The sequence below is a fragment of the Elgaria multicarinata genome, chromosome 8, assembly GCF_023053635.1.
Source record: "Elgaria multicarinata webbii isolate HBS135686 ecotype San Diego chromosome 8, rElgMul1.1.pri, whole genome shotgun sequence".
NCBI lineage: Eukaryota > Metazoa > Chordata > Lepidosauria > Squamata > Anguidae > Elgaria > Elgaria multicarinata.
Window position 1 is genome coordinate 30,697,094 of NC_086178.1, and position 13,622 is coordinate 30,710,715.

Sequence of the window (13,622 nt, forward strand, 5' to 3'; positions counted from 1 at the left end):
TCATGTTGGGGAAGGCAGCCCTGCGGTAACTCAGCTGGCAGGAACGCCTAAGCACATGGAACTGCAACAAGCGCACATTGCTTTCCTGTTAATTCTGCCTCCTTGTCCCTCACATTCCTCTGTTGTTACCCATTATATGAATTTTAGATGGTAGTTTTTTGGACGCAGGGATTGATGGCACCAGATAGATGACAGAGGAACGAGTGACAGTTCATACATATGCCAACCATTTCTCCTTAATTATACAGCATCTATTACTGCTTCTACTATTGCTAGGGAGCTTTTAAGTAGCATCAGCATTTAATTGTGCTGTGTAGATCATAGACTTTTTGGCTAGGATTTGTGCAAGCAAGAAACAATGGTGGCCCAGAGAAGTTTGCAGCTTTGTGTGATGTAATAAGACAATGCAGTCACATGCGCTTCCTAATTAAAGTTGATAGCCTTGTTGAGTGAAGGTCTTCTTGAGCCATGACAACACTTTACAACCGTCTGTGGGACAATGCATTATGTTAGATGTGTTTGAAGAAGAGCTGAAAGGCTTAGGCTGTAATCCTGCATGAAAGCAGATGCACTGAAATCTTACCGAGCACTATTATGAGGCAGGGTTTGGAGGCCCACAGGTCTGCAGATTTATTTATTTTCTTCAGTGGGGATGGGGTGGGAACTACTATTTGACAATAAATGGTTTAGTGTGTGATTATATTTTTACCACAATTTTTCATATTTCCCTTTGAGAATAATATTGTACCAAGATGGCTTACAAGTAAAACAACCATAGATTAATTAAAAAACAACATTAAATACAATATGCAAAGTAAGTCACAAGGATCTGTCTCAGAGGAAAGGCCTGCAGGGAAAGGGAGGGACAGTCCAGCTGGAGCAGGGCCCTGAGGTGATCTTTCCCTCCTTCTGTTTTTTGGGATCCTTCCCACAAAGCACTTGGTGACAATGACCCTGTGGGAGAAAGGAGGGATAGTCCAACAGGAGTATGGCCCTGAGGTGATCTTCACCTCCTTCCCTCCCTTTCCCTTCCTCAGTTTGGGGAAGGCAGGAGGAAAGAGTGCCAATTGGATTTTCTTCTTCAGGCATCAAAATATCTCCGGCTGTCTCTGTCTCACAGAACTCAGTGGGACCCAGTATGTATTTAGTTTGCAGCTTTAGGCTCCCTTCCAAAGTATGTCTGACTTGGCTTGTTTTGGTGGCATGGTGGCATGAATCAGATGCCAAAGAAGAAAAATGAGACAGTTGCCTGATGCAGGAAATGATCATTTCAAGGAGATGCTATTTGCATTGCCAAATTGAGAGTTGCATGTCGCCAGATGCCCTATCTTACAGTCCTCCATTTAAAGCATTATGTCTAGTCCAAGGCTTTAGCTAGATCTCAGGATTATCCCAGGCAAATGAAGGGGTCGTCCCTGCCTGCTCCCGGTATCCCCTGTATGTCATTTGGATGTACAGGGACGATCCCTGGATATAGGCCTGGTCTAGCAATGGCCCAAGTCATGTTTAAAGGGAGTATGCTGGTTTGCATAATTACAGCAGAGGAAACAAGCCACGGTGGGTTATTTGTCCTGCCATGTGTGCCAGTAACGTGCTGGAGAGGGATTAGCATAATTACCATTGGCAGTACAACTTCCCTCATCATATGAACCTGGCCAGGGTGGGTTATTGCCATGGTTAACAAGCCACCTGAGAAGTCTGCAACAGTCCATGGGTTCTGGATGGCCTCTTCACCATGCCAACAAACCACCTTCTCATGATACGGGAAGACACGCTGAAGAGGGTAATTATGCTATTCCCTCCGGCATGGGACCGGCACGTGCAGGGGGTTTAACAATCCACAGTAGCTTATTAACTGAACTGCAATCATGTGAACAGGGTCCAAGAATCATAACAAAGGAGACCAGCAGGAGTCTTGATGTTGCCTATCTAGAGTTATCATCTGGTTAGCTGACTGACAGGCACACCCATTATCTAATCACAGTCTTCTCCACTATGGTGTGAATAGCTGGATGGGTGACTGCATGTGGAGGGTGTCTGCTATGGATTATTCACAATGGTAAGATGTCTCCTATTCTAGTAATTCTAAATTTTCATCTATATTTATGAATTTGCACATGCAATTTTTGTGCAGCCAGGTGTCCTCATTTTTGGCAATGTTTAACTGGCCACCCTAGTCCTGTATCATAACAAGCCACTTCAAGTGGGAACAGAATTGTTCTCCCACTTCCTGTTGTGATGCTACAGGAGGAAGATGTGTACAGCAATTAGTCTCCTATCCAATATCTATCTGCTTACAAAATACACTAATTAGTTCTAAATTTGCTTGCTCTACTGGGCATTAATCAAATGCCAATTACCAACATTGAACTGCAAATTAAATTACGCATGGGTTAATAATTCAAAGCCAATCAAGATCCAGTAACAGTAACATTCATTCTTGCCATATTTTCCTATATGCACATAATTTCCAGGCATGAAAAATAGTGTGCACTGTGTTATTTGAAGTAAGATACGCATGTCCCCACTACCACCATTGCAGATACACCATTCAGGTGGCAAATGTACCTTTCAATATGTTGCTGAATCATGAGACAAGGCAGCTGTAGAGTCTCCTGCCACAAACATAATTATTGCTGCATGTTTACTTCCAAGGAGAGGCAGTTGTTGGATTTTCTGTCTCAGCTCTCAGCCTTGAGTACTCTTCACTTTTCTTGGAAGGGGTGTGTGTGCCACGACACAGGCTCTGAACACCAGACCCGGCCGTAGCTACTCCCTGCTCAAGCCAAGCACCACCGCTTGGTACGCCTGAGGCAAGGGATAAGAACCACCTTCCTCCAAACTATGTGGAGAAAGGGGTTTAAAATGGAGAAGGATTTTAATATATATAATAATGCCCTGTGAGTTATATCTGCTTAGGTGAATGATTGTCAGAGTGGGTGTTATTTGTGTAAACTTAAGATGATAAATGCCAAACAGACACGTGGGCTTTTTGTGGTAGTTTAAAAACAAAACAATCAAAATTTATTTCTAAAAGTTCATAAGCTTTGTTTCAAATAACAACATTTAAAAACCTTTTTGAAACCTTCCATACAATCCTGTCACTCATTCTCATACACACTTCCTTTTTCCTCACATAATCACTCTTGAACTTTCTTTATTCTCAGTATTGATTAATATACATCCACTACGTGCACACCACACCCTAAAGACACCACTCACTACACTGACTCTCAGATTTCCCAGAACTTAAGTACCATAAACACAGAGAGTACTACAGACTCTAAGAGTACCTAACAAGTCCCCCTGAAAAGATTTCTCAATCCCCTCAGTCATTCCCTTATATATCACTCCTCCCCCCTTCCAAGACATTCTAACTCCGCCCACTCAGGCCAACATTCTAAAAGCCACAGACTTACAAACTGCAGACATACATTTGGAATTGACTTGTGGGGTGTAACGCCACAGGGGGCATTTGCTGTTCTACCTCAGGTGGCAAAAAGTCTCGTGCAGGTCCTGAGGAAGGGATGATGGGCAGGAGAAGCTATGGCTGCTGCTTGTCTGACAATTCAGCACTGGTGATGGGACATCCTCCTCCATCACTGAGAGTAGCCAGGGGGTGGGGTGGGGGGAGGGCAGGCAGCTTCGAACACATGGCTCAGTTCTCCAACAAAAGGGACTTACCAGAGGTCTACCCCTTCTGCCCCCTCCACAGCATCCAGTGTTTGCTACCTGAGGTGACTGCTTCATTCTGCCTAATGATAGGGCTGGCCCTGCCTACAGTCAGCCTGTTACAAAATCAGGATTTGACTGAGTGTGTCTCCACTTTCTAATAGCTTCTCTTGATCAGCTTGTTACATTGTACTGAAATGAATGTTGCAGCCTAAGGCCCTTTCTACACCATACTGGTGTAGAGGGAGGGATGGGGGAGGTTCTCGCCATATCCTGATCATGAGATTCTCCCCTTAGTCCGCATGTGGGTGCGACATCCCGGGAGGAAGGAGGGTGTTGCGCCCACCTTTTTTTAAAAAACGAGACGAGCACACATGCGCTTCAACTAAACTTGAGGTTTTTGGTGTTTTTTTTTTTTTTAAAAAGGCCCAACCCTGCTCCCCCACCCCCCAATTCCTCCCAGCTTGTTTTCTTCCCTCTACTGATCCCTGCTTGTGGGCTCTCCCACACTAGAGGCATTCAAGAGGCAGCTGGACAACCATCTGTCAGGGATGCTTTAGGGTGGATTCCTGCATTGAGCAGGGGGTTGGACTCGATGGCCTTGTAGGCCCCTTCCAACTCTGCTATTCTATGATTCTATGAAGAAGCCCCGGGGATGGGCGGCCACACCTCCCGCGGTCTCGGGATGATCCCGAGACAGTGGGAATGATCGGGTTTTCACAGGTAGTACTTATCCCTGGGAAAACCCATTCTTCCTCCCTGCAGTTCCTGTGCATCATTTGAATGCACAGGGACTTGGCCGTGACCAGTCCGGATTTTCGGGCTGGTGTAGAAATGGCCTAAGCCTTCCCTTTTCCAGTGAATTCTGAAATGAAATATCCAACACAATCTTTGTGAGGGTTTAGTTTCTTGATTACAAGCTTGATATTTTGACACACACCCCTTTCTGCATCTGCCTGCTCCCTCTTGTAACTTGACACACCACCACTTTCCTCCACATGTATGTCATCAGATCGTAAAAACCCAATAAACCTAACATCAATATTTCAGAGCTGAATTGTTATTTCTTGGCTTTTCAAAGTTTAATGGGATTTTCATCCAGTTCATCTCCTGTTTTCTTCATGCTGCCTTGCAGGCGAGTTCACAGCCATGAGGGGAAAAGTTTATGACTGTAAGTGGATATAATTACACTGCTTGGAAAAATGAAGTTGGAAATTTTAGAAATGGCTGATAGCAGAGCATGTGCAGCATGCCATCTGCTTCACAGTGACTTTGCTGCAAGTGGTTCACTGACCACATAGAAGAACATGTGGAGAAAATAAGCAGGCTTTTTCTGTGAACAGGTTCTTTTGTTCCAGCCCTTAACCTTGGCGTCTGAGGGTCAGTTTAAAAACAGCAGCTGAAATGCCCATGTCATGAGGTAAAATATCGGGTTCCTTCTGTGTTTTCCCCTCAGAGGTTTGCTTGTCCTGATAGGAACCTGTCAAACCTCTATTTTAGAAGGTGTGAACAATACACAAAAGCCCTCTGAGAGAAAATTCTGCTGAGGTCTATCACTTCCCTGAGCCATTGTATCCAGCCCTATGATCGAGGGAAAGTCCTGCTGATCACGTGGTTTGGTGTAGACAGCAGGTTGATGCCTTACATGGAGTGAGACCATTGGTCCATGTAGCCAGTATTCAGTGGAGGCTGGTGTCTCTGATATCAGTGGTGCACAGAATCCACTCCAGGTTTCAGTCAGAATGAGTCAGAATTCTAAAAGAGCTATCCAAGGTGTGAACCAGAGTTCCGACTGAAACCTGGAGTGGTTTCACCACCCTACTGACATTGGAGCCATCAGCCTCTGCTGCAAGTATTTGTTGACACTGACTGGCAGCAGCTCTCCAGGGTTTTAGGCAGATCTTTTTTTCTAGCCCCACCTGGAGAAGCCATGGATTGCACCTGGGACTTTCTGTATGCAAAGCATGAGTTCTAACACTGAGCTACGTCCATTCTACAGATGATGGGGTTGTTGGGGGAATGTAACTCACTAGTGTTCAGAGAGGTTAAAACAGAGCAAACAAATGTAGAAAGAGCATCTTGTGATGCAATAACATTTACATATTTCTTAGAATACGTTTTCATTTGAAGTGCTTCTAAAATGAGGACGAAAGATGTAATCAAATGTTCTGATTACTTTAATGGCTTGCACGCGAAACAATTTCAGCAAGGTCACTAATCTCCTCATTAAATATAGTACTTCATCAAACACTTTCATGCTCAAACCAAAATCCTGAGTGTATCTAAGCAAAATAGTGATAGATACTTAACATTCCAAAGCACTACCCAACAGATACCAAATAGCCCTTGAGCTATTTACTAAGAACTGTCTTAAGGGTTTGAGCTAAGGCCTGATGGGGCTCCATTGAAGATTTCCATAGGTGGTAGGAGTGGGCAAGATTCTGAAATACTAAGGTCCATCCTTGGATATATTCAGGGTGTATCTTAGGGATTGGCGAGTTCAGCTGGAGCCCACCCCACAAGCTTGTCAAGCCCCGCTCGCGAGGCCCTGCTTCGACAAGCCAGGCCACGTGAGCCTTTGCTGAGTGCTTGGGAGGCTCATGAGCCTCCCAAGCCCAGCATACTTTGCTGACCCCCCATGCCAATTGGGGCCTTAAAGGCTCTCTTAATGCAAGGCTACCTTGCGTTAAGAGGGCCTTTAAGACCCTGATGGGCATGTGGTGTGTGTGTGTGTGCGGAGAAACACAGTTTCCCCAAGGCTGGGGACATCATGTATTTTCTCCCTCCACTTGAATGGTGGCAGACCCAGGTGGAATTTTGCAACAATACTAATTTTAGTGGCATGTGTTTTTATACCTCATGATTACACTTGCAGTGTTAGCAACAGAGGTTAATAAACACCCACTTAATTGTATATAAAATGCAGTTGGTAAGTGTCTAGAACCAGAGAGTTGGTGAGAAATACAGGAGGGAGGTATGAGAATTTTGTTTTTGCTTACAAAACATGTGAACATGCCCCATTCAAAGTTCTGAGCATGAGCATGTGTCCACCAAAAATATTAGCAAATTGTCAGATACATGCTCACGTTTGTCTTATTCCTGATTCCAGTTTGATTTCTACATTTCCTCTGTAGACTGAATCAACCCTACTTTAGTCTAATTAGGTCATTTCTGCAAATTTGTGGAGATTTGCATGAATTGAGGGAGATTTACACAAGTTTCCCATTTGCGCAGAGTGAGCAGCAATCGTAAACACAAATGGGAATGGATCATCTGTCTTGGACCTCAAGGGGTTGCTAGCAGGGGCAAGAGAATCAAATTATAGCAAGATATGCCCTTGGAGCTTAGGAAAGTTCAAATCTAAAGATGTACCCCACAGTAAGTGTTGCTGGTGATGAATGGCTTTCCAAATCAATAGGAAGGCCAACTTGAAAAAAATGGAATTTCATCAAAGCCTGGGAAAAAAAAAAGGCAAGCATTGAAACAGTTCACCCAACAACTTCACTGCAAACAGAAGCGGAAATTTTACAAATCAATCCTTGTGGAGATTTATGATGGCATGCAGAATTTCGGCTTCTGAATCTCATGGCAACAAATCAGATGATGCGTCAGATTTTGAATCAGATGACCTTTTCACCAGAAGGAAGCTGAGCAATCTCATGCAATAGTTATGTCGCTGTACATGTTCCAAGAAGAATGGATGTGCAACTCAATAGTGTAAAACAAGCAATGGCCACATATGGCCCTCAGCCTGATTTTATGTGGCCTTCCTCAGCCTAACCTTAAAAAGCCCTCTGCATACAATCAGTACAAACTTTTGGCAAGAGCAGTTTGCTCCTAGCAGACCACAGGGCGGGAAGGAAGAGGGAGAGAAAGGAAGTGGCAGAGAAACAGAGAGAGACGGGCCCGGGGGGGGGGGGAGGGGGAGAAAAAGAGGCAGCAGAAAGAGAAAATGAGTGACTCGCCCACCGTTGGACCTGGCCATCGCTAGATTTGGCCCTGTCCACTGCTGAAACACAGCTCCCAACCGAAAAAAGGGTGTAGAAAAAAATGAGTGTATTCATACGTATGTGTCACCCCTCCTTCCCCAAGAAAAGACACACTGCCAACAATTATAAACAATAAAGTACACATGGCTTAAATTTAATTATCAAAATGCTTCCTCAGATGACAAATTTGAAAAGTAAAATGCCCTCAAAGCCTTCAAATGCTCAGAAATAGACCCATTCAAGTGATTTGAGGTATCCGGTATTTATTTATTTGGAAATCTTGGTTTGCTCCCATACCAGAAGCAACAGGTTCCTTAGAGGGCATTTCAAAATTATTGTAGCAGATTTAAAAAGACATTTTACTAGTAAAAGTCCAGATATGTAAATACCTACATAATAGGGAACAGTATTAGTAAAGCGAAAGGTCTTGCTGGTTCAAAGGAATTGAGAACATCACTTGGGTTAGGTGTGTAAGTCCCAGTGTTTGTAAATCTGGCCCTTAAGAATTTATCTCTAAAAGAACAATTCTATGCAAGCTTAGACAGAAAAAAGTCCTACAACTCCCATAGCTGGCTGGGGCATGCTGGGAGTTGTAGGACTCCCCCCCCCCCCATCTAAACATTCATAGGATTTCTGTCTAAATCAGTCAGTCATTCTGTAAACCCTATTAGTAGAAATGTCTGTGTTGAGAATTAATAATCTGTAGAACGTTTTGTACCCTGACATTCCAATGATATGCACCCATTGTAATAATATATAACAATTCATGTCCGGTATAGTTCAGAATTAAATATAAAAAAGTATGATCTTATATATTATTACAAATACTTGTTTTCTCAAAAAGAAAGAAAGAAAGATTTAAGATAAAGCAAAAAATCTTAGAAAAAACATGAAGGAGTTTTTGATTACAACTGCACTGATTATAATATATGCTAAAAATATTAATAAATTATCTACAGTATTGTTCCGGCTGGAAAGTAGCAAACAACAAATTTGGTCAATAGTTAATCCCTTAAATAGATTACAATTTGTCTTTGGATTGTTCTCATGAAAATGGTTTTAAATAAAAATGAAAAGAAACAAGAGAGGCTGTATGGTGGAGCCCACAGAATGCATTCACGTTGCACAGACAGTCCCACATGGAGTATATAATGGAGGCAGAATGGAGAACCATCTTGCCCTGTTACACATTTCTGATTAGAGAAAAGAAGGTCTGCTTGGTGGCTTTTCTTTCAACCAGCGATGGGTCAGTACTAATCACGTAAACCCCAATCCCACAAGAAATGGCACATATAAGTGGACTTTGGCAGACATGATCTCCCACAACACATTTGGTTTCACATCCTCCTATGTACTGCAATATTCATCTGGCCCCTACTGATCTTACACATCTTTTGTGGTAAACGGATATTCATTACATCTGAAGCCACCAGTTGTTACACGTGACTAGCTGTTGTCTAGATGCAGATATGTTCTGGGGTGTGTTGTGCTTGAGAACTTTAACGTTAGGGCCCCTACAGGTTTCTTTTTGTTCTAGGGCCATGCAGTGCCTAAGGCCACCTCCGAAAAACAACCCTTTGGAGATGTTAGAGAATCCCACACTTGACGTAAACTCTTGATTCATCATTGTGTTTCATGTCCAGGCTATTATGTTACTTGGTACTCCCTTCCTTTTGCCTGATCATAAATATCAGAGCATGTTATTTAGGGTGTTTCACTAAAACTAGTGGGATTCACTTTCAAGAAAATATGCTGATGAAGAGGCAAAAATATGAAACAAAATCAGTGGGCCAAATGGAAAGTAGTCACAATTAAACTGGAACATAGTTGAAAAATGAAGAAGCCTGATGTATGTATGCAGTGATTTTTCCCGAGGTTAGTCCCAATAATTTTGGGCAGTGGCTGCCCTATCGAGGTTTTCTTTTCTTTTCTTTTCTTTTTTCTTTTCTTTTCTGGAGAATGCATTGCTTTAGTGCACTTGATAGGTTCCTGCAGTTGATTTTTTGTTTCGTTTTTTTGCAGCAATTTCACTCCTGACACGCTCAAAACATTCCAGGTTTCTGGAAAGCTTGTCCTTCTTGGATTCCACCATTGGTTGCTCCATTACCAAACACGGCATTTCTTCACAGGATCCATGTATTCTGCATTAGTACACTGAAAGGCCTCAGAAAACTCTGGAGTGTTCTGCAGTGTTCCCAGGACCCTGTAAAGTAAGATAAGAGAAATACTTTGGTACCACTGGGTCTACTTCACACACACACATGGCTGGGGGGAGGGGGACAGCCAATCTTGATATCCTCCAGATTTTGAGTGCCTGACTTCCAAACAGATTAAGCTTCACTTCTCTTATTAGGTGTAATTCATTTAGTATGAACATCAATCTAAGCCCCGAATACAAGGCAGAAATGAGAGTACTAATGCTTACCCATACACTTTATAAGTTACCACATAGAAATAATGGGTACAAAAAGTAGGATGCCCTAAACCAGGACTGGCAGAGGCAGAAGGGATTGTGGTGCATTTAGCTGGAAGGTGTCCTAGCTATGACAGAGTCCGAGCTGCACTTGTTGCCTCATTCTTCTCGTGCTGCTGCCAAGGTTGGGTTAGAGATCTGGCCTGTCTGAAATCCGGGCTGGAAGCATGGCTTCTTGTTGAAATGGAAGCATTTGTGGAAGAAGCCCACAAGCTATGTCCCAATGCAAATATACAAGGAACTCAAAGAATGATCGAGCAATACAGATGAATAAAATACACATTAGGCAAAGGTTCTGGGAACTGTGGTTGATCAAAGCAAACACTGCCACAGAAATTAGGATGAGTGCAGAAGTTTGAATATAATAGTCTCAGGGAGAACGTCACATATTTCTTGGAAGAAGAAAGAACCCTCAAGAACACACCCACATGAAAATACCATTTTGATGCCAGCTTCAGAAACAGTTGTTGCTTTCATTAAATATTTGATTATGTAGGATATAAGAAACAGTTGTCTGATAAAGTGCAAATCTGACCCTCCCGCCAAAGGCTTTTTCAAAACTGATATGAAGTACGTCAGAGTAAAATCTCGCCAGGTGGGTATTAAAGCAAAGATTCACAATTCTGTAGGTAACACAGGTATTTAGAAATCTGTCTCAATGATTTCCCCCCTCTTTTAATAGTCCACTTTGATTTAATAGAACAGAAAGTGCTGTATTTTTCAGATGTTCTCTATTTGGATCATCCTGTGAACTCAGATTGCAGCATCCATGCAAGTTGACTTCTGAGTGCATTCAACGTGCACTTTGCAAACATTTTTCAAACCTGTTCAGATGTGTGCTTGCTGAATTTCCACATTGATCTCCATCATAATACAACTACAAAAATATTCCTTCAAGGATCTCACTGTATGCCCCCAACATACATTTTTCTGTGGATAGAAGACTGTACAAACTTGATAGTACCATGTCAGGACATCTGTGCATGTAAAAATGCCGTATGAAGCTAGTTTAATGGCAAGGGAGACTATTGCTCCTCTCCCATGCTGGGATGGAGTGCAAATTGTTCCAGGGAGGAAAAGAAAACAAACATCCCAAGTCTGGTGGAAGTTATTTAAAAAAATATTCTCTGTTCAGGAAACAAGTGACTCAGAAGGCAGCAAATGTGTGTTCAGGCCACTTAGAACATTTGTCTGTCCACTCTCTTGGCCATACTAACTGCCATTTCAAGAGGTTTTCTACTGTTAATCACTGTATTTACTTTTGGCTTTATTGCTGAATTGAGATCTGAGCAATACACAAAGAGATTTTCCTTTCCTGCTACATAACTTCGAGGTGGTGCTACAGTGCAGTAGAATAGTGCAAATGCACAAGGGATGGGTTCATGAGTAATGCTAAGCTATGATAGTTTATTTTCTGGTAGAACATGAGAGCCAGTGTGGTGTAGTGGCTAGAGTGTTGGTCTGGGAATTGAGAGATCCAGGTTCTAGTTTCCACTCAGTCATGAAGCTCACTCTGTGACTTTGGGCTCCTCACAACCTATCTCACAGGGTTGTTGTTGTGTGGATAAAAGGGAGAAAAGGAGGATTATGTACACCCCCTTGGGTTCCTTAAGGAGGAAAAATAGTGGGATATAAATGTAATAATAAATAAATGATGGATTCATGTGTCATCTGCGGGATGTTTCCACCACACATGATTAATCTACCCAAACACACTACTCTGAGAACCCATGCTCTGCAGAATGGGCATAGTGGCTTGTTTGCATAATCTATGATACATAGTGGTTAGCAACCCATCCTGGTTTACCATTACGTGTGAACCCAGCCAAGTAGTTCTTTCGCTTTCAGGAATAATACCTCATTATTCCCACTCTTAAAAAAAAAAGTGTGCAAATCATTCTTAAGAACATAAGAACTGCCATGCTGGATCAGACCGAGGGTCCATCTAGGCCAACATTCTGTTCTCACAGTGGCCAACCCGCTGTTGACCAGGGACACACATGCAGGACATGGTGCAACAGCAACCTCCCGGCCATGTTCCCCAGGAACTGGTGTACATAGGCTTACTGCCTTCCCTAACTTGGTGCCTTCCCAATGCTGGCTGGGAATGATGGGAGTTGCAATCCAACATATCCAGAGGGTGAGTCTGGTGTAAGTAAATACCACTGTTTCAGAAACCGATGCTTGAAAACACACTGACCTAAATTTGCCTGGGCTGTGGACATCTGTTTTTATAGCGTTGACAGCATATTCCGGCCTGTATGTTCCACACCAAACCTTTAAAAACAACAACAAAAGATCATAAAAATGACTGTTAGAGAGCAGCGTACACTTTGGTTTTGCTAAGGTCTTCTCTGAGGGAGACTATGACATGAAAATTAAAACTGAGACAATGAAAAACAACAACGCTTCAACTTGCACATGTTATGAAGTACTTTCACCCAAAAAAAGAAAAGAAAACAGGAACGTGGCCATGTGCAACTGGGTTTCTCAGGCTCACCTCCTGAACGCGTTCACGCACTTAGCTGTGATTAAATTGATCTGACAGGCCGCTCTCCTCTCGGCCCTGCTGCCATGAAGGCTGCTTGACTTAGCAATTCTGCCAGTTCGTATTAAAACGAGAATAGCCAGCCTGCTGTTTCCAAGTTAACTGTGAAATTGTAACTCAAAATAATTTCCAAAGCTTTCAATCAAGTGGAGTATAATACCTGTGCAAAGTTCAGAAAGAACAGCTGCTTATGGTTGAAGTCAAGCCCAGGAAGCAGTCTCTCTTCTCCATTCTTTTTTACAAAGTTTTCATAGGCCTGGCAAACAATGGGAATGGAGGGAGGGAAGTTAGTTTCCTAACTGTGCAACCTTACCTAGGTCTACTCAGAAGCAATTCCAATGGGGTTCAATGGGGCTTGCTCCCAAGTAAATGGATCAAGCATGGCCTTCAGCGAGAATCAAGGGCATAGCACTTCAGCACTGGGTTGGCAACCTTCTATGTGATAAACAGGACAACAGTAAGCTGAACCCTCATGAAAATAATATGGGGTTACCATTACATGATACAGACACAAACCACAATCTGATGGAAGTGGGAATGTGCTCATGTTCGGTTCAGGAGCCTCTGTTGCTCCACCTGATTGGCATACTGAAGCACCACTCATCATTTAATGTTGAGGGGAGCATCAGTACTTAATATTTCCCATCCCTCCTAACAGATCAGTGTTAAAGCAATGATCAGAGCTAGTCACTGAGGCTGTTCACACAAGACAATAACCCACACTCAGTGGTTTGGTGTGGGTTGTTTTGAACTGTAGGTTGTTTGAATGGAGCCAAGATGGCTTGTTAACCATGCATGTGGGTTATTTTTCTCAACAAGCCACCTTGTTGTTGGGTTGTTAAGGGTGGTTAACAAACCACCCTGGCTATGTTCAGACAACATGGTAACCCATCCTGTGAAACTGTGCTGCATTCAGACATCACGCTACCCCGTGGTTCAG

The 13,622-nt window shown here is 42.9% G+C and overlaps 1 protein-coding gene across 1 annotated transcript in view; it reads right to left on the reverse strand.

Moving 5' to 3' along the window:
• Positions 1 to 9,365: 9,365 nt before the first annotated feature.
• The window catches only part of MME (membrane metalloendopeptidase), a 96,824-nt gene continuing 92,567 nt past the window's right edge, over positions 9,366 to 13,622 (reverse strand). Inside the window, exons 21-23 of the mRNA XM_063132066.1 lie at positions 12,843 to 12,938; positions 12,335 to 12,411; positions 9,366 to 9,864 (exon numbers count right to left, since the gene is read on the reverse strand). Of these exons, the coding sequence (XP_062988136.1) occupies positions 9,765 to 9,864; positions 12,335 to 12,411; positions 12,843 to 12,938 (273 nt within the window). The 3' untranslated portion in view covers positions 9,366 to 9,764. The remainder of the gene's footprint in view (positions 9,865 to 12,334; positions 12,412 to 12,842; positions 12,939 to 13,622) is intronic.